Source organism: Vicia villosa, unplaced genomic scaffold, assembly GCF_029867415.1.
Source record: "Vicia villosa cultivar HV-30 ecotype Madison, WI unplaced genomic scaffold, Vvil1.0 ctg.000711F_1_1_1, whole genome shotgun sequence".
NCBI lineage: Eukaryota > Viridiplantae > Streptophyta > Magnoliopsida > Fabales > Fabaceae > Vicia > Vicia villosa.
In genome coordinates, this window is record NW_026705317.1 from 409,248 (window position 1) to 431,425 (window position 22,178).

Sequence of the window (22,178 nt, forward strand, 5' to 3'; positions counted from 1 at the left end):
TTTTAGATTTACCAACTGACTTAACGGTGAAATGTTTGGCTTACAAATTTTTCCTACGTCATCCACTTCATCATAGACTTACAACATGTACGCTACAATATTTATTGCCCCTCTTGCAAGAATTAACAATTGTTGTCTTATATGTAAAAAACATTGCTTAAGAAAATAGGAAACAATTTTTAAGTACCTTTTACGCGAACGTTGCTTATTGTTTAAGGAAATACTCTTTTTTTCTTTGGGCACACTATTAATAGTGTTGCCTATATCAAGGGAATAACATAAGACAACATTTTATAAGTGTTGAATTATCGGACACCAATTAAGAATTGTTCCTTTTGATCCATTGCATCGGAGATTTGTCAGAAGTTTAACATTACAATCCAAATATAATTATGGTTTTGATTTAAAACAAGCACGAATATCCATATGAGATGGACAAATAGATGGCATACACGTGACAAGGAAATTTTAATTTGATTTTTAATATTAACCCTGTGTTTTCTGCATATGCATATATATTGTTTGTAATATGAATTAAATTGGAGATCTAATTACCACAAAAACAACAACCCACTCTTATCCCACTAAATAGGGTAGACTACATGGATCAACTTTCACCATAATGTTCTATTTGAGACTATATTTCTTTCAGACTTGTTAATCTCGAGATCTTTCTTAATTTCTTCTCTTATAGTTTTTTAGGTTTTCTTTTACCTCTAGTTAATTGACTTCTCTCCTTCTGATCTACTTTCCTTACCACAAAATCTACATATCTTCTCTCTATATGCCTTAACGACTTAAATCAATATTCCACCATCTTTTTTCTATAAGTGTTGTTGGGGGAGGATATGGATTTGAATGGTCTAGAAGAAATCGTCAACCAAACATTTGTATTTTACTTGGAATCTTGGGCTTCCAAATAAGAACAAGCTCTAATTAAATTGCATATCCCAACTGAGGTTCCAAGTTACACCAATCGGACATGATAGAGTAGCTAGAGCAAGTCGAAAATCCCTTTTTGTTCTTCCACCATATGAATTGACCTTCAACATCCTCCATAAGAGTAACCTCTTATAGAATCGATATGAGCTCTTCACAATTCTCTATCTCTTCGAGATTATTGGAGTATATAAGCTTAAGTCTCACCTCCACACCCCATCACGATTACAACCCATCTCAAACACTTTTCTATGTGGCCAAGGATGAGCACTAAACAAGCTTAGATACAGGCTCTTCAAAGTCTCTGGTCTTATCCACTTATGGTTCCAAAACTAAGTGGAATTGCAATTACCAGTCTTACAAAATGTGCTACTACTAAACCAATTTTGCTCCCAATCGATGGACACTCCAATAGACTTAACATCCTTCCATCATACGAAGTCTTACTTTCCATTCGAAAGGTCAACAAGATTCATCATTTTACCTGATAAATTTCCATACATGTGCACCAAATAAACATACCAACTTGTGTTTTCCTTCATAATTATCATCCTGCCACATTTACTAAGGAGAGCCAAGTTAAATTTCAGAAAATCCTTAACCCAAATCGTCTCTTCCTTAGGAAAACATATTTTTTCCAAGTAATCTAATTTATCCTCCTCTTGAATTTGTCCCCTCCCCATAAAAACGCTCGTAGTAGAATAATTTACTTTGGCACTTATAAAATGAGAACAGATGAATTGGAATATTGTTCAAAATGAAATTTAACAAACTGGCCTGTAGAGACTTTTTCCTACCTTTTCAAAAAAAAATCTATTCCTTAAATTTTCCAGTATAGAATTCCCCATAACCCTCCTTCTTGGATTAGCCCAACAGGAATTCCTAAAAAGAAAAACAGAATTGATGCAATTCCGTAGGACAAAAAATATAATGTTCCCTTCACATAATACTCACTAAAGTTCATACCATACAACTTACTTTTGAATAAATTCACACGGTCGTGGCTCGAAAATAATCTGAGATACTCATTAAAGTTCATACAATACAACTTACTTTTGAATAATTTCACACGTCGCGACGCGAAAAATACTTGAGCACTCGAAATACAATAGAGTCACCACCGAAGTTTATTTTTGAAAGAGGAAACACTGATATAACTCTAAAAGAATAACAATATAGTCATCGCAACCAAATTTAGGTTTGGGAGTCAATTATGCACGTGGAAGATATTAGCACTCACACATCTGTTCCGTTGTACTTAACGGGAACTATTTTATTAGTTTTGACGAGACGTTGAATCTCGCTCCTATGTATCCCCATGTGCGATAGAGAACTCAAAGCTATGTAGTTTTTAGTAGTAAAAAATAACAAGCAAGGTGGTCATGAACCATAACAACAAATATCATAATCAAAGTTCAAATAAAAATCTGAATATGCAAACAAATCAAAATTTGAATTACAATACTCGAATTTACATCAAAGAAGATGAAGTTACCAACCTGGAGTGACGTGACCTCAATAAGCTGCTTTCTCCCTTTTTTTTCTTTATCTTCTTTGTGCTCTTCCTTTTTCTCTTCGGTGCACGGTTTTTTGCTCAAATTGATGGAGATTTTAGGGTTGGATGATATGTTGTGTAGAAACATAGGTCTATTTATATATGAATTTTAGGGTTAGAAATTAAATGCGACTCGTTTATTTTTGGCATGATTTGTAGATTGAGATTTGATTCATGTCTTCATGTCCAAGCTTGTGAAATAAAGGAAAGATTGTTTGACTTGTTTATTGTGATTGATTTGATGATGAAGAAAAAGATTACATCTTGTGATTTGGTCTAATTTGGAGAGATTTGAAATGATTTTTTTTCTTTTTTTGAATTTATAGGCTATTTGTGCTTAAACCAAATATTTTAATTTTAAAAAAATATACATAAAATAAAAAACGAACATAAAATTTAAATGCTAAAAAATAAGTTAATATTTAACTTTTTGATCCTTTTTTCATTTTTTTTAGATAAATTAATTAATAATAAAAAATAATAATATAAATCTAAATCTAAATAAAAATAATAGTATAAATCTGAAACCTAATAATAACATAATTCTGCTCTAATATAAAAATTAAATCCAGTAAATGAAAAAACTAAATAAAATAGTGTAAAACAAATAATAATGGTAAAAATAAAAATATGATATAAACCTAAAAATAAAATAATAATGATGCTTAAATAAAATACTAATAATAAAAAGTTAATAATAGTAATAAAAATATAATAATAACCAAAATATTGCTACTATTAATAATTATAATAATAATAATAATAATAATAATAATAATAATAAATGTCTAAAAATCTAATCCTAATAACTAAATAAAATTTAATATTAATTGTGACAGTATTAATAATAATAAATTTAAAATTAAAACTTATCCTAATAACTAAAATTAAAATATAAAATCTAATACTCTGATTCTAAAACTATAATAATAAAAAAAACAGTGTCAATAATAAAAAATAAAATCTAAAAAAATACTAATGATAAAATAATGTGACAAATAGGAAAAAAGGAAAAAAAGGAGAAAAGAGCCAAAATATTAAGGAGGTGGGATTTGAACTTAAAACCTCACCCTCATATTTTTCTATTCAATCTCTATTACCAAATGTACAAACTAAAAAACATAAGATAACAAAATATTTAGACAAATTTGAGATATCACAATTATTAAATTTGTTTACAACCCTCTATTCTAGAAAATATTTAGAAGACTAGGAAGTAACATTTACATAAAACGCTTCGAACATTTTCTGAGTTTTTTGGAATCAATTCAATTGTGAACATGATATGTAATTTAGAATAAAATTTTAATATATTTATTATTTATAGTTTTTTTATTGTGTTGTCATGATATCCAAGAGTTTTATAAATGACAAAGAAAAAAGAATGATAGACAGTGTAAATTTTTTATAGAATGAATCGATTATGTAAAGCATCAAATCACATTGTAAATTTTAAAATATTTTTATCATTTATCATTTTAAAATATTTTAATTGAATGTATGTGTAATTTTTTTACGCTCAGAGTATATTATCATTAAACTCAAAAAAAATTAGGGTTAAATAAGTCTTTTGTCCCTCTAAATATAGCGGTTTTCAACATTAGTCCCTCGAAATATTTTCTTCAAAAAATGGTCCTTCTAAAAATTTTAATTTTAACTTTTGGTCCCTCCTACAATTTAGTGGCGGTTTCTACAATTTAGTGATGATTTTAGTGACGGTTTTAGCGACGGTTTTTTATTTAGCGACGGAATTGGCGACGATTTTAGCTACGATTTTGCCATGAGGGACCAAAAATTAAAATTAAATTTTTTAGGAAGACCATTCTTTAAAGAAAATATTTAGAAGGACTAAAGTTGAAAACCGCTACATTTAGAAGAATAAAAAACATATTTAATCCTAAAAAATATGAATGTGTCCAATAAACTCTTCCGCTTATATAGTTTTTGAAATTGAAATAAGTGTGATTTTGGTCATGGATCATGCAATGACTCTCAATTTTTATTAAGTGTCTACATGGTAATATTATCTTGAGTATCAAATTCATCATAGCAATTGCGCTGATGACTTAGGCTGTTTCTTATCTATTTTTTTCTCTCACAATTGTATTTATTATTCATTCATTTTTTTCTTCTTTTTCATAGTTTTCACAAAAGCATTAAATGTTATTTAAATCACAAAATACAAAAGTAAAAATCGAGACTATGTTTACGGTAATATTATCAAGATATCATACATAGCTTAACTAATTTAGTGACTATTGTATATTATTTAGTGCTAGTTAGTTACTTGTATAGCTTAATAAATAAATATATATATATATATATATATATATATATATATATATATATATATATATATATATATATATATATATATATATATATATATATAATATGAAAGTAAAAAAATTTATTATTGATTATTGAGAGAATTATATATATATATATATATATATATATATATATATATATATATATATATATATATATATATATATATATATATATATAAGGAGGGTTATATTGACTCCAAGAGTCAGTTGTAATAACTTACTCTACATCTTGACCATTAATTCTTTTCAATCTAATGGTTAAAAATAATAAGGAATAGTTTTCTCTTTCCACATTTAATGACCTATTATTTTTAACCATTAGATTAAAAAGAATTAATGGTCAAGATGTGGAGTAAGTTATTATAACTTACTCTTGGAGTCAATATAACTCTCCTATATATATATATATATATATATATATATATATATATATATATATAGGGGACGACTCAGGTGAGAACACTTGGTTATTATGAGAAATGAGAACAATGAATCACGACCATTAAATTTTGATTTTGTTGATTTTAATGGACTGGATTGGTTTCTCTTTCTAGAATCCTTAATATTTATTTTAAATCAACATAGAAAGAGAAACCAATCCAGTCCATTAAAATCAACAAAATCAAAATTTAATGGCCGTGATTCATTGTTCTCATTTCTCATAATAATCAAGTGTTCTCACTTGAGTCGTCCCGTATATATATATATATATATATATATATATATATATATATATATATATATATATATATATATATATATATATATATATATATATATATATATATATGGGGACGACTCAAGTGAGAACACTTGGTTATTATGAGAAATGAGAACAATGAATCACGACCATTAAATTTTGATTTTGTTGATTTTAATGGACTGGATTGGTTTCTCTTTCTATGATCTTTAGTATTTATTTTAAATCAACATAGAAAGAGAAACCAATTCAGTCCATTAAAATCAACAAAATCAAAATTTAATGGCCGTGATTCATTGTTCTCATTTCTCATAATAATCAAGTGTTCTCACTTGAGTCGTCCCCTATATATATATATATATAGGGGACGACTCAAGTGAGAACACTTGATTATTATGAGAAATGAGAACAATGAATCACGGCCATTAAATTTTGATTTTGTTGATTTTAATGGACTGGATTGGTTTCTCTTTCTATGTTGATTTAAAATAAATATTAAGGATTCTAGAAAGAGAAACCAATCCAGTCCATTAAAATTAACAAAATCAAAATTTAATGGTCGTGATTCATTGTTCTCATTTCTCATAATAACCAAGTGTTCTCACCTGAGTCGTCCCCTATATATATATATATATATATATATATATATATATATACATATATATATATATATATATGGCATATCATATGAGAATGACATATTTATATGAGAATGTGAGAATGAATCTGTTTATTTCAAAATGTAGGAGAGAGAAAAAAAAGATTCACCCATAATCTCCACCATTTATTTTAAAATTCAATGGTTCAGATTCATTCTCACATTCTCATATAAATATGTCATACTCATATGATATCTATATATATATATATATAAAATATATATATATATATATATATATATATATATATATATATATATATATATATATATATATATATATATATATATATATATATATAATTCTCTCAATAATCAATAATGAAAATTTTTACTTTCATATTATGTTATGGTATCAGAGCCTTGATTAGGCAATGATGACTTGCCTACCTCTAATAGCCCTTAATTTTCACCTTCCAGTCCTACTATAGTAGACTTTGACCCTAATACTTCTAATACTTTTCCTTCTGCCAGCTTGGATGCAGATTCTTCTTCTGCTCCAGCAGCTACATCTCTCCCTCCTGCTAGAAAATCTATCAGATCCAAAACTCTCCCTTCATATCCTAAAGACTACCATTGTAGTCTTCTTCCTCACTCCTTCATCAATCTTTCTACTTCAGTACCTTATCCTATCTCCACTTCCTTATCTTATCATAATTGTTCTCTAAATTACAAGCAATTTTGTTGCACTATATCATCTATTCCTGAATAAAAAACATATACCCAAGCATCAAAACATCATTGTTGGAAAAAGGCTATGGATACTGAGATGACTGCTTTTGAAGAAAACCAAACTTGGAAAATTGTAGATCTCCCTGCAGGTAAGGTCCCAGTTGGTTGCAAATGGGTTTACAAAGTTAAGTATCATGCCAATGGAACCATAGAAAGATATAAGGCCAGGTTGGTTGCTAAAGGATACGCACAGTTAGAGGGTGTTGATTATTTTGACACATTCTCCCCTGTTGCCAAAATCACCATAGTAAGAGTTCTTCTCTCTCTTGCAGCTGTCAAGCATTGGCACCTTGAACAGCTTGATGTCAACAATGTCTTTCTTCATGGAGATCTCCATGAAGAGGTTTATAAGTTTCTCCCTCCTGGCTATGGCTCCTCTGATTCTAACAAAGTGTGTAAACTAACAAAATTCCTCTATGGTTTAAAGCAGGCTAGCAGGTAGTGGCATGCTAAGCTCTCTTCCTTATTACTTTCTTTGGGATATGTTCAATCTGAGGCTGATCACTCACTATATACTAAGGCTTCTGGTACTGGATTTACTGCATTGTTAGTATACGTTGATGATATTGTTTTAACAGGTGATTCCCTTGCTGAAATTCATCATGTCAAGGCCTTCCTACACACAAAAAATTTGTATTAAGGACCTTGGTCACCTCAGATTCTTTCTAGGATTGGAAATTGCTAGATCTAGCAAGGGTATTTTCCTCAACCAAAGGAAGTATGTTTTGGAATTGCTTGAGGACACAAGTTTTCTTGGAGCTAAACTTGCCTTAACTCCTTGTGATCCCAATGTGAAACTCTCTTCTACTGATGGGGTTTCATTATATGACCCTTCATCCTATAGAAAGCTGATTGGGAGACTTTTGTACCTCACTAACACGGGACCTGACATTTCATACTCAATCCAACATCTCAGCCAATATGCAGTTAACTCATTTATCACTCACTACCAGGCTGCTTGTTGAATGCAGTATAGGGCAAGCAACGAAAAAAGATTTGGAAATATTGATCCGGGAATTATCGTCCTCAGAGATGGAGAGATGCCATTCAACAGTTTCTACGGTTTCGAGCTTGGGTTTGAATGAGCAAAAAGTAGTCAAAGATATAGACAGTAAAAGAATAAACACATTCTTAGAAGAGAAATAACTTATCAGGAATGTAAATATATTCACTCTTCACAAACATACATTTGCCAACCCGTTATACTCAACCTACGATACTCATCTATGTTATCACGTATCTCTCACATAAGCGTCCATCTCTGGAGCACAAACGAGATCATCTCACAACTAAGGTTATCTCTAATGCGAAGTCACGAGAACATGCGTGTTCTCGCGTCGGCGATCTCTCGCGCGCCGCTCAAACACGAAAGCATTAAGAACAGATACCCACAGTGAATGCTAGCTCTAAATCTATCTCTAGTGTTCAGAACCAACAGATTATCATCCTAGATAAGGATTCAAGAAGTTTATCTCTAAAGCACCCCAAATCCCCAGCATAGAGCAAAAATCCAGAATAATATCAACACAGATTCGTAAAGCAAGTTAAATATAACATTATAATCGATAAATATACATAAGATTCAAGTAAATATACAAACAAACCCAACCAAAGAGAAATACACAAAGAAGAAGAGAAATGAACTGAAAATCTCCCGGTTTGTCAGCTCCGTTCGACGCTCAATCCACCCCCAATCATCCGTATGCAACCTCCGAAGTTGTTTTCTAAGCCAATTCTACTCTAAGAATGAAGTTGATGGTGTTGGGACTCAAAAATACCCAACCCATGACCTAAAAATGTGATTTTTGCCCCTTTTAACAAGTCTGAAAATCCGCAGGTCCGCTTAGCGGAACATAGTCCGCTTAGCGGAGTCTGCTAAAAACCAGATTTTGTTTTCGCCATAACTCGAGAACCGTAACTCCGAATTGCGCCCGGTTCGAAGCGTTGGAAAGCTTATTCAATGCTCTATCCAATAATGAATGAATGGAAACCAAATTGATGATTTTGATCATCCTTATTTTGAGTCTTTGGAAGTCCGCTTGATGGTGGCTAAGCGGGCTTTCACCAAAATTGCGAAATCGAAGCCGTGCATTTGACACTTTATTCCTCAAGGCTCCAATAAGCATGAATACCTATAAAAACAAAGAAAAAACTATCAAATGGTATAAAAGTATATGAAAATACAACTATTCACAAAGTATACGTATTTATACACAAAACGGGAAATTATTCAAACGGTATTAACAAAAGTATCGATAAGTGCCACTATTTACATACACAAAATAAGTACATTTTGGCACTTATCAAACTCTCCCCAACTTGAAACTTTGTTTGTCCTCAAACAATGTCAAATAAATCAAAGAATTGAAAGTAATAAACCAAAGAATTGAAAGTAATAAACCAAAGAATTGTGAATCAACAAGTTTTGAAAACCAAAAACAAATGTATGGCTCAATACAAAAACGTATAAACAAAGTAAATACTTACCACTATACTACAACGACAACATGTAAACGAAACGAATCCTAAGCACAAAAAGCATACAACACATTCTAACACAATACATGCTCACATCATGAATCACACCTAGCGAAAATTCATCAATGGATGAAGAACACACAAAGGTGAAGGACTTTTAACACTCATCCAACAATCTTGCAAACAAAAGATTAAATTATGCATTCATCCAAAAATCACATTGAAGATACAAAAGCAAGAATCACAAGGACTTTTCAAGGTTGTAATGTGGCTTGGTTAACAAACAAGGGATAATTCATAAGGCTAATCGAAACAAAAACTTGCCTAAACCTAAGGGAGTGATCAATCTACCAAAGATTCAAACAACACAACCTCGATTAAACTTCTTTCTTATTCCAAGTTTCTCAAACCAATCACAATACTTATTAGCACAATTAGTCGCTTCTCTTTTCTTTTTTGTTTTTCAAAACTTTTTCACTTTTTTTTCTTTCTTTTTCTTTTCTTTTCATTTCTTTTCTTATTCTTTCTTTTCAACCACATAGCAACAACCACACAAGTAGCAACCATTTCTCTCCCCAACTTAAATTCAACCAGACAATCATATGAATACTCCCTACTTTATAAGGCAAGGTAAAAATTCATACCAAAAATCATGGTTGAGGGTTCAAGAAAACAAAGAATCAATCATCCATGCAAAAATGAGAACTAAACACTCAAAGATAAGCATTTAGCAAAAACAACATGGATATTGACAAAAAGGCTCAAAAGGGTTAACAAATGATCACACACTCACAAGGTGAATTGACTATTTGGTTATGGTGGTTGTGCTCAAAATGAAACAAAATGCCTTGATCTTTTCCATGCTTTCATAAAATCAACATAAACAAAAGATTAAGCATAATAAAATCCAGTTAAAACAAAGATTGTGGCCTCCAGCATATATGAACAATGGAAAGCTTCCTCACATTTATGGTTTGGGAACTAAAGTGATTCAATCAACAAGCAAGTAATGCAAAAGAATGAATGGTATGGTAATTGTACAAATGAAAAGTTTCCTAAACATGTCATGCTATAGAAAGCGATAAATGAGTACCTTGAATGATACGACTTTAAAACAATATCCTACCATACATCCGCAAGTTGAAACACTCAAGCTTTGGAAAATCACCTAAAAAATCTTCGAATCACCGACAAAATTCGAGTACAAACAACCAATAAAAGAATTAGAAAAATAAAATTATTATATACTACTAATTAGCCTTGGTGAAAGTGGGAAAAAGAGTGAACCAAGTGGAATGGAAGCCCCACTGGTGCAAAGCAGGAAAACAAAATTCTGCTATGCTCGCTTAGCGAGCTCTGCTCCGCTTAGCGGACATAGCAGAAACCAGAAAAATCAGAGCAGGATCTGTTGTTCCAATCACTCACCACTTCACCTAAATACCTCATAAATAGAAATATAAACAATATTTACAACCGTTGGGGTGCCTCCCAACAAACGCTTGTTTTACGTCATTAGCTCGACGCCTTTATTGTTTTGGTGTTTGGAAAGTAGCTTCCTCCCGTCATGCCATGGTGACGTCTCACCGCAAAAGCCTAAAGAAAGTGTCCTAACCAAAGCACTCAACAAACGTTACGGGTACAAATATATACAACAATTATACAAATATAAAAGAAAACGCAAGTATACAATTTTGTGCACAAACCAACACATATGCACAAGTATGGAACACAAACAACTATTATCATACAAAAAGAGAAAAGTGGTGAATGTAAACAAGTAAATATATACAAGTGAAAATATACAAGTGAAACTATACAATATATACGATATATACAAAGATCAAGACCACGGAAACTATTGCGATGCAATTCAAACAACCATCCCCGGCAACGGCGCCATTTTGTTGAATGCAGTATAGGGCAAGCAACGAAAAAAGATTTGGAAATATTGATCCGGGAATTATCGTCCTCAGAGATGGAGAGATGCCATTCAACAGTTTCTACGGTTTCGAGCTTGGGTTTGAATGAGCAAAAAGTAATCAAAGATATAGACAGTAAAAGAATAAACACATTCTTAGAAGAGAAATAACTTATCAGGAATGTAAATATATTCACTCTTCACAAACATACATTTACCAACCCGTTATACTCAACCTACGATACTCATCTATGTTATCACGTATCTCTCACATAAGCGTCCATCTCTGGAGCACAAACGAGATCATCTCACAACTAAGGTTATCTCTAACGCGAAGTCACGAGAACATCCGTGTTCTCGCGTCAGCGATCTCTCGCGCGCCGCTCAAACACGAAAGCATTAAGAACAGATACCCACAGTGAATGCTAGCTCTAAATCTATCTCTAGAGTTCAGAACCAACAGATTATCATCCTAGATAAGGATTTAAGAAGTTTATCTCTAAAGCACCCCAAATCCCCAGCATAGAGCAAAAATCCAGAATAATATCAACACAGATTCGTAAAGCAAGTTAAATATAACATTATAATCGATAAATATACATAAGATTCAAGTAAATATACAAACAAACCCAACCAAAGAGAAATACACAAAGAAGAAGAGAAATGAACCGAAAATCTCCCGGTTTGTCAGCTCCGTTCGACGCTCAATCCACCCCCGATCATCCGTATGCAACCTCCGAAGTTGTTTTCTAAGCCAATTCTACTCTAAGAATGAAGTTGATGGTGTTGGGACTCAAAAATACCCAACCCATGACCTAAAAATGTGATTTTTGCCCCTTTTAACAAGTCTGAAAATCCGCAGGTCCGCTTAGCGGAACATAGTCCGCTTAGCGGAACAGAGTCCGCTTAGCGGAACAGAGTCCGCTTAGCGGAACAGAGTCCGCTTAGCGGAGTCTGCTAAAAACCAGATTTTGTTTTCGCCATAACTCGAGAACCGTAACTCCGAATTGCGCCCGGTTTGAAGCGTTGGAAAGCTTATTCAATGCTCTATCCAGTAATGAATGAATGGAAACCAAATTGATGATTTTGATCATCCTTATTTTGAGTCTTTGGAAGTCCGCTTGATGGTGGCTAAGCGGGCTTTCACCAAAATTGCGAAATCGAAGCCGTGCCTTTGACACTTTATTCCTCAAGGCTCCAATAAGCATGAATACCTATAAAAACAAAGAAAAAACTATCAAATGGTATAAAAGTATATGAAAATATAACTATTCACAAAGTATACGTATTTATACACAAAACGGGAAATTATTCAAACGGTATTAACAAAAGTATCGATAAGTGCCACTATTTACATACACAAAATAAGTACATTTTGGCACTTATCACTGCTACTAGGATATTAAGATACTTGAAAGCCTTTCCTGCCCAAGGTATCTTATTTGACAGTTCCAGCCAACTTCGGATTCATGGGTTTGCCAACTCGGATTGGGCTCGATGTCCAGACACACGCAAATCTGTCATAGGTTATTGTGTTTTACTCGGAAATTCTCTCATTTCTTGGCGTTCAAAGAAGCAGAACACTGTCTCTAGGTGCTCCATTGAAACCGAGTATCGAGCACTCGCATCTCTGACTTGCGAAATTCAATGGTTGCGCTACTTATTTGATGATTTTCGCATTAAATTCTCTGCTCCTGCTTCTTTATATTGCGACAGCAAATCTGCAATTTATCTTGCCCACAATCCCATCTTTCACGAATGCAGTAAACACATTGAATTAGACTGTCATGTCATTCGAGAAAAACTACAATCTAAGCTCATTCATCTTCTTCTCGTCCCTTCCAGCTCACAACTCGTTGATGTATTAACCAAACCGCTTCACGCTCCGTTATTTTCATCACTTTTGTCAAAATTGGGTCTATGCAATATACATAGTCCAACTTATGGGGAGATATCAAGATATCATACATATCTTAACCTAAGTTAGTCATATTTAGTGACTATTGTATATTATATATATATATATATATATATATATATATATATATATATATATATATATATATATATATATATATATATATATATATGGGGACGACTCAAGTGAGAACACTTGGTTATTATGAGAAATGAGAATAATAAATCACGACTCATTTCTCATAATAACCAAGTGTTCTCACTTGAGTCGTCCCCATATATATATATATATATATATATATATATATATATATATATATATATATATATATATATATATATATATATATATATATATATATATATATATATATGTTCCTGTATGTAATCCTCTCAATAATCAATAATAAAAACTTTTACTTTCATATTCTGTTATTGTTGCGATATTGTCAAATATCTAGATCTCTCTTTTTTAACTTTTGTTTTCATGCTATAAAAAGAATCATGTTGTATTTTATTTAAATTTTATAAAAGAAATTGTTTATGCAATGTTTCTTAGATATACAACAACTTTAAAGTGAACTTTTTTTTTTAATGATTGTGTGCTCCTATTTAAAAATAATTTAATTTTTAATATAAAATACAATCGTCAAACATTTTATAGATTGAAGAAGTATTTAATTTTAAAATTAGAATTAAAGTTTGAAAACAATACGATATGAATTAATAGTAGATTATTTGATATTTTTTATTTTACTTTTTCCAATTATAATTATTAAAAAAATTATGTAGGGCAATTCCATGGTCACGGATAAATGTCTAGACAAACAAATAATTGATCCGCATAAAAGAGGGATAAAGGAAGGAGAGAAAGAAATAAAGAGAGGTTTTTAAAAAAATATATTTTATATAATTAAAAAGAGAGAGACATTAAACAAAATTATCGTAAAGAATTATTTAATTTTTTTAAGCAAATAAAAATAGATTTGTTGTGATTTTAAAAAATTTGAAATACATTGACAATGTAAAATATTTTTATACTGACAGACAATCGTATTTTAAAGCCTAATTCCCTTGTTAAATATTTTAAAGCTTAACCTTTTAAACTTATTAGGTATTTTAAAGCCTAATCCCCTTTTAACTTGTTAAGTATTTTAAAGCTTAACTCCCTTTTAAAAGCTTGTGAGTATTTTAAAGTTCACATCCAAAAAGATTTTGGCCACTTTGACCCCTTTTCCTTTTTTTTAAAAAAGAGGAACTACAGAAGCTCTGACTTCTCTATTGCACCTAAGGGGTATGTAGGCCTAGGATGCGATATCTTATCGAGCTCACTTTCAAAAACTTCTCTTCTCATCCCCACCCTCTATTTCAAACAAGTTTTTTTTTCACATAGGATTTTCACAAAAAAATGGTATTTATAAACAAAAGATAATAACACAAAAACAAAGAGGTTTCCATGGAGTACCATGGATATGAGGAGTGCTTAAAACCTTCCCCTTGTATAACAAACCCTCCGTAGCCAGAACTCTGATAAGTTTATTAGTTTTGATTTTAAAAACTTTTGCGGGTTTTATTCGCTCTTTCACCCATTCCTTTTTGGAAATAATAAAGCGCGGTAGTGACTCTGTTTAAAATGAGCTAAAGTCTTCCCACGACTTTAGTCTCACCAATTTTACCGCTACATTATTACTTCTCCTTTCGGTGATTCCAACTCTCTCATTGTCGAACTCTCGGGTGCAATTTTTGTCGTTGAGTTCGCTCATGAGAGGAATTGAAATTATGTTTGGCTGGAATCTGATTCGAAAGCAGTTGTTCGAGCTTTCAGTCCTCCGTATAGTGTGTCGTGGTTGATTAGAAACCGTTGACTTCATTGCATTAATATTGTGTCGAAGATGAATTTTGTGTTTTCTCATATATATATATATATATATATATATATATATATATATATATATATATATATATATATATATATATAGAAGAGGATAGTTGTGCAGATGCCCTTGTTAACTTAGGTTTAGCTCTGACCAATACTACTCACTTTTTTTCGGTACCTTCATGTATTAGAGCTGATTTTGTAAACAATAGGCTAGATTTTCCTTTCTTTAGGTTCCCTTATTTCTGAGAGGGTTTTGGTATGGTCCCCCTCTTTTTTTTTTATCCATCTTTTCTTTTTATATATCTAATCTTACTTAAAAAGAAAATAAAAAATTCTCCTAATGTGATTCGTTACATACCTATGCCAAACTTAACAACTCAAATCATGGGTAACCCCGGGTTTTCAACAATTTTCCATGTAAAAACAAACCAGCGGCTCGATACTAACAACTAACTACTACTTTACCCCTTCCCCAAGCTGGCACAAAAACACCGAGTGACACGCATGACCCCTCGTTTTTTCTTCTTACACAACCCTTTTAAATAGCCTCTTCCATCTCTTGTTTTCTCCACCAAACCACTCTCTAATCTCATTCTATTTTCTCCACAACTTTTCAACTCAATATCATGGCATCTGACAAGAAGATCAGGATCGGTATCAACGGATTCGGAAGAATCGGTCGTTTGGTTGCAAGAGTTGCTCTTCAAAGAAACGATGTTGAACTCGTTGCCATCAACGATCCTTTCATCACTATTGATTACATGACATATATGTTCAAGTATGACTCAGTTCATGGCCAGTGGAAGCATTTTGAACTTAAGGTCAAGGACTCTAAAACCCTTATTTTCGGTGAGAAAGAAGTTGCTATTTTCGGAACTAGGAACCCTGAGGAGATCCCATGGGGTGAAGTTGGAGCTGACATTGTTGTTGAGTCTACTGGTGTTTTCACCGACAAGGATAAAGCTGCTGCTCATTTGAAGGGTGGTGCTAAGAAGGTTGTCATTTCTGCCCCAAGTAAAGATGCACCTATGTTTGTTGTTGGTGTTAACGAGAAGGAATACAAATCAGACCTTAACATTGTTTCCAATGCTAGCTGCACTACCAATTGCCTCGCTCCCCTCGCTAAGGTTATCAATGACCGATTTGGAATCGTTGAGGGTCTTATGACCAATGTCCATTCCATCACAGCTACTCAGAAGACTGTTGATGGTCCATCAAGCAAGGACTGGAGAGGTGGAAGGGCTGCTTCCTTCAACATCATTCCTAGCAGCACTGGAGCTGCCAAGGCTGTAGGAAAGGTTCTTCCAGAACTTAACGGTAAATTGACCGGAATGTCATTCTGTGTCCCTACTGTTGATGTTTCATTTGTTGACCTTACTGTAAGGCTTGCAAAGAACGCAACCTATGAGCAGATCAAAGCTGCAATCAAGGAGGAGTCAGAGGGCAAACTCAAGGGTATTTTGGGTTACACTGAAGATGATGTTATATCTACTGACTTTGTTGGTGATAGTAGGTCTAGCATATTTGATGCCAAGGCAGGAATTGCTTTGAATGAAAACTTTGTGAAACTTGTTTCTTGGTATGACAACGAATGGGGATACAGTACCCGTGTTATTGATCTCATTGTCCACATTGCTTCTGTGGCTTGATGAGTCTGAGCTTGGATTGCATCGTGTGACACTGTTCTAAATTTTGTCTCACTGAACATTTATCAACATACTGTGAATTTCAATTCTAGAATAAAATTGTGTTGTTGTGAGTTACTCACTGAGACACTAAGTGTCTGCGTTTTTTTCCTTTGTATTTCAAATTAATAGACACTTTGTAATCATCTTAATATAAGGAATATTTTGTGTGATAAAAAAAAAGTGTCTACATGGTAATATTATTGAGTATCAAACTGATCATAGCAATTGCGCTGATGAATTAGGCTGTTGCTTATCTATTTTTTTCTCTCACAATTGTATTTATTATTCATTCATTTTTTTTCTTCTTTTTCATAGTTTTCACAAAAGAGTTAAATGTTATTTAAATCACATAAAATACAAAAGTAAAATTCGAGACTATGTTTACGGTAATATCTAAATCTCTCTTTTTTAACTTTTGTTTTGGCTCAGTTGGCAAATGAGCTTTCTCCAAAAAGGGACGGAACCGGCTAGTACCCGGGTTCGATCCCGGCTGGAGTCAAAAACGCTCTGGGGCCACGGTGTCGTCGCCTCCGAGCCCGAGTCCGGATTAGTCACGTGGGGCCCCTTTCCCCCGCGGATACCGGTCGGTTAACGCCAAAAAAAAAAAAGAATCATGTTGTATTTTATTTAATTTTAAAAAAAATTGTTTATGCAATGTTTCTTAGATATACAACAAATTTAAAGTGAATTCATTTTTTTTATTGATTGTGTGCTCCTATTTAAAAATAATTTAATTTTTAATACAAAATACAATTGTCAAACATTTTATAGATTAAAGAAGTATTTAATTTTAAAATTAGAATTAAAGTTTGAAAACAATATGATATGAATTAATAGTAGATTACTTGATATTTTTTATTTTATTTTTTACAATTATAATTATTAAAAAAACTATGTAGGACAATTCTATGGTCACGGATAAATCTATAAATAAATAAATAATTGATCGGCATAAAAGAGGGATAAAGGAGGGTGAGAAAGAAATAAAGAGAAATTTTTAAAAAATATATATTTTATATAATTAAAAAGAGAGAGACATTTTAATTTTTTTTATATATAATTAAACAAAATTATATTATTAATTTTTTAAAGAAAATAAAAATAGATTTTTTGTGATTTTAAAAAAAAATGAAATACATTATAAACTATTTTTACAATGAATCATAACCGTCATATCTTAAATTATATTTTATTTTTTAATTATATATAAAATAGTAATTATAAATGATTGATAATGTGAAACTTTTTACGTAACCATGCATAATAATTAATTCTTTAAAAAAATAAAAGTTATTTTTATTTTTAAATATGAATGTTGAAAATATTAAATTTGATACATCACATATCTAAAATATAAATTTAATTAAAATGATATTAATGTTAATCGACTCTTACTAATCGAATTTAAGTAAATAAATGAACAATCCAATTGATATTTGTTTCTTTCTACTTATTAATACTGTGTTTGGTTCAGGGAAGGAAATGAAAGAAAAGAAAATATTACAAAAAACCCTTAGAAGAAACGTTTTCCTTTTCTTCCACCCTTTATTTTCCGCTGTACTTCGTCGCATCCAAACAACAGTAGAAAAGTGGAGCAAAATGGATAGTAGTGATAGCGATACATAGAAATTGAAAGAACGTAAACCTAATCCAAAACCGTAGCTGAAGATTTTCTCCTGAAAACCCTAATCAACAATGTCTCATCGAGACTCCGATTCGAAGCGTCGCCATTCGAAGTTCGATCGAGAACCAAGGTACTTCCTCTTCTCGAATGCATTTTCTCAAATCTTCAAGCACATTTTTATATTTCCATTGAATTTGATGATTATGATTTCGTTTTGTTGAATGTTGATTATGATGATGTTGATTTTAGTCCCAAGAGACATAGAAGGGATAGGGAAAGAGTAACGTCAAATGACGGAGGAGTGGATCGGGAACAGAGAAACCTACCGCTGTCAAATCGTTCTTCTAAGCATGAAACTACTGATGGTTCTCATAAGAGATTGGATCCAATTGATCACTCTGAGCCGTCTAAATATTCGTCGCAACCGTCGAGATCTCGGTCTTATTATCAGGTTATAGTGATTTCATATGTAGTTGATTGGTTCTGCAAATAAAATGCTGGTTTACTTTTAGACCTAGTTTTGATCCTGATTACATTCAAACTTGCATATGGTATTGTGTTAGGTTTGTTAGAAACTGAAAGAGTGAAGAAAAGAAGAGAGAATGTGATCTGCTTTGGTTAGACTTAGAATCAATATGGAGGCCAAGTAGCTGAAAAAAACTCTAATATTTTAAGTTGTCTGGTGTTTCCCATTTAAGCTGTTTAGGGTTTCCCTTTTAAGCTGTTTGTTAGGCAAGTGCAAGAAGCCAAACTGAAAATGTTGGAAATGGGTGTCGTCAACAATGAGCTACAGTGGAGTGGCTCCTGGCCACTACAGAACATGCAATAGGAGAGCAATTTAGTGTAGCAGCCAAAGTAGAAGTTGTTAGAGATGCTGTAGTGCTGTATCTCAGAATGAGATTGAATATTAGAATTTTAAAAGTATTCTGTTTGGTTGAGGTATTTCAAGAACCTTGTAATTTGAAAACACTAGAACCATGTAATTTGAAACCTCTAGTTGTTGAGTTTTTATGCTAACATAGTATAAATTATATAAACTGTAGAAAACTATCATAATAGAAGTCATTCCGCTATCTTGCTATAACTTTATTTGGTTGTTTTGTTTTAAAATCAATGATTTCTATATTCACAAAGAAAAGAGTTCATCTACATTGGCATTGCACAAAAACTGCCACGAAATTAATATCATACCTTTAGCCTTCACAGTTGTTTTATATCTTTGAATTGCACACAATTGGTCAGCACATAGCTAGCTAGTAAACAATAGTGATTGCATACAATTGGTCAGCACATAGCTAGCTAGTAGCCTAGTAAACAATAGTGATGTTGGGAGGAAATTAGGAGAAGAGCATGTGCTGTCAGTGTTATCAAATATCCGCAATTGCGGCACTATGGCGGATATACCTGGCGGTTTTTGGGCTTGCCGCAATGGTAAATAGTGGCCGATATTGCGGATTTTTCCGCTATAACGGCGCCACAAAGTGTCAGGTATGGTGAGGTTTTGGCTCTCCGCCATGGACCGCCATCCGCCATGGACTACACTGTGTGTTGTAGCCTGGATGGCAAGTTACTTGTTAGATTAGAGATTGCCATCTATTATTGTTATATTAGTGAAATACAGCCAGAAATGTTAATAAAAGACGACTGGAATTTGTTTTGATGGTCAAATGTTGTATGAATAATATATACTTACGCAGATAATAATCCTCAGACCCTTTGCCATAAATGTTGAGATTGCTTATTATTCCTTTGGCTCTTGATTTATAAGGGGTTGCGGCATTTATCATCAAATACCTTTTTATATGCAGTATTGGAAAGAAAATGTCCTAATGATTATTTTGAAGATGACTCGGAAATTCATTTTTATATGCTAGATGTTATTCAGTGTATGCAAACTATTTTTCTAGGGTGTGGGATTCTTGTTCAGCCCCATGCCTTCAAGTGCATCGATATATGCTTTCCAATTCATGTTTTAAACAGCATGATGAACGGGGCAGTACTTGCAGGTTGGTCGAAGCGCTGGTCAAAGGGAAGCAGATGGTGAGTTTCCTTATTTTTATATGGATATATATCTTTTCCTTTGGCTCTTTTGTGTATGCATGGTTTGTAGATTGGCTTGACACACTGAAACCTAAAGTTCTTCGATTCCATGCAGGAAAAGTCTATGCTCAAAGTAAAGAGAATAATCAAAGGGTGGAGACAAGTCAAAGTAGAGAGCAAAGAGATGAGAAATCACTGGCTAAAGTGGATGATAAATTTCATAGAAGAGACACTTATCCAGAAAGAAAAGATGATCCAACACCTTCTTTGAGGAAAAGGCCAGCATTTAGGGAGAAGAAAATTCCAGTGGATTCGGGAGAGGTTAATCCAGCTGGGACAGTGACAGTAAAGTCAAGCCATACCGATCACCCTTCAGAAAGGAATGAAAGGAAGGAGGATAGAGGCAGCAACCCGAACCATTTGGATAGATCTGAGAAGCTAATTGTAGATGACAGAGCACCCTACAACAGAGAAGTTAGGAGGGACGGCTTTTCATCAAGAGGAAGGTATGGTGGAAATGGAGGCAATAGCAATTATAGAGGAAGAGATAAATTTAATGGAAGACAAGATTATCATCCTATCAAGACTGAAACTGAGAAGTGGAAACATGATTTGTATCAAGAGGTTAACAAGGACCAAATTGCTAAGAATGAGGATGATCAGATTGCAAAGCTGGAAGCACTCCTAGCTTCTTAATATCACATTGTAGGCAGTAATTGGTAAGCTTGTTAAGGTTGTTTTCAGAAATCAAATCATTATTTCAACACAGGGCATATGGGATAATTTCCAAAGACTACCAATTTTCACGATTTCTTTATCTTTCTGGTTTACATCTTTTAGTTTTATGACATGTATTGCAGCCAAATTGCTTATTATGATATCAAGTCATTGCTAAATTCAACGTAGTAATTTCAACGTAATAATTTGGTCTGATACTTGCAAGTCATCAATTTTCGCAAATAGGTTAGCATAATTATCCCCAATGGCCGAGGAGGATCATATTTTGAAGCTGGAATGATTCTTGATTTCGATGGGGATCATTCACTATGCAACTCGCAACCACATAGCTTGTTTTACTATGCATTTTCCTAATCCGTCTGCATTATTGTTTTACTATGCTTTTTTCTAACCCGGCTACATTACTGTTTTACTTTGCTTTTTCCTAACCCATCTTTTGATTTCTATTTTTAGTGATATAATATAAATAGAAAAGTGGATATATGGTTTCCCTCTACCACATGTTTTCTCTTATAAGTAAGCTTCTTTTACCAAATCTTATAAATAAGCGTAGACGCGCACACAAAAAACGTGAGCATGAAAAAATTTCCTAAAAAACATTCCAATCTTATTGAAAGTGTAAACTTTTTCAAAATTGATTTTTTTTTTTTAAAACTAATTTTCAATTTTGTAATGAAAATACCAGGTAACTGGTTCCAAAAATAAACAAATACATAGCATGTAACTAAAAGAATGAAGCAACTACCAACACGATGCGACACAATTGAATAAGAAATGCAAGAATCAACACTTGTCATTGTTTTAGAGGATAATTTTAAATTGATTTTAAATTTAATTTCTTTTTTAATTCTTGTCTTTCTTGCTTTCATATTTTCTTTCTAATAAGCATTTTTCTTTTCAAAATTGAATCCTTAAATAGATATTTCTTTAGAATATCTTTTGGAAAGAACTAAAGCGTGAAATATATCTGAGTAGTAAA

The 22,178-nt window shown here is 32.4% G+C and overlaps 2 protein-coding genes across 2 annotated transcripts; both read left to right on the forward strand.

Moving 5' to 3' along the window:
* The first annotated feature begins 15,658 nt into the window (after positions 1–15,658).
* LOC131630607 (glyceraldehyde-3-phosphate dehydrogenase, cytosolic-like) lies at positions 15,659–16,958 on the forward strand. The gene has a single exon (XM_058901383.1). The coding sequence runs from the start codon at positions 15,736–15,738 to the stop codon at positions 16,756–16,758; it is 1,023 nt and encodes a 340-aa protein (XP_058757366.1). The 5' UTR covers positions 15,659–15,735; the 3' UTR covers positions 16,759–16,958.
* A 1,434-nt stretch (positions 16,959–18,392) lies between these two features.
* LOC131630597 (uncharacterized) lies at positions 18,393–21,788 on the forward strand. The gene is made up of 4 exons (XM_058901370.1): positions 18,393–18,551; positions 18,671–18,872; positions 20,428–20,461; positions 20,577–21,788. The coding sequence occupies exons 1-4, from the start codon at positions 18,493–18,495 to the stop codon at positions 21,155–21,157; spliced, it is 876 nt and encodes a 291-aa protein (XP_058757353.1). The 5' UTR covers positions 18,393–18,492; the 3' UTR covers positions 21,158–21,788.
* Positions 21,789–22,178: the final 390 nt, after the last annotated feature.

Coding starts and splice junctions, on each gene's coding strand:
- LOC131630607 (XM_058901383.1), top strand. CDS start 15,736: ATGGCATCTGACAAGAAGATCAGGATCGGTATCAACGGATTCGGAAGA.
- LOC131630597 (XM_058901370.1), top strand. CDS start 18,493: ATGTCTCATCGAGACTCCGATTCGAAGCGTCGCCATTCGAAGTTCGAT. Junction 18,873..20,427: donor GATCTCGGTCTTATTATCAG/GTTATAGTGATT, acceptor CAGTACTTGCAG/GTTGGTCGAAGCGCTGGTCA. Junction 20,462..20,576: donor TGGTCAAAGGGAAGCAGATG/GTGAGTTTCCTT, acceptor GATTCCATGCAG/GAAAAGTCTATGCTCAAAGT.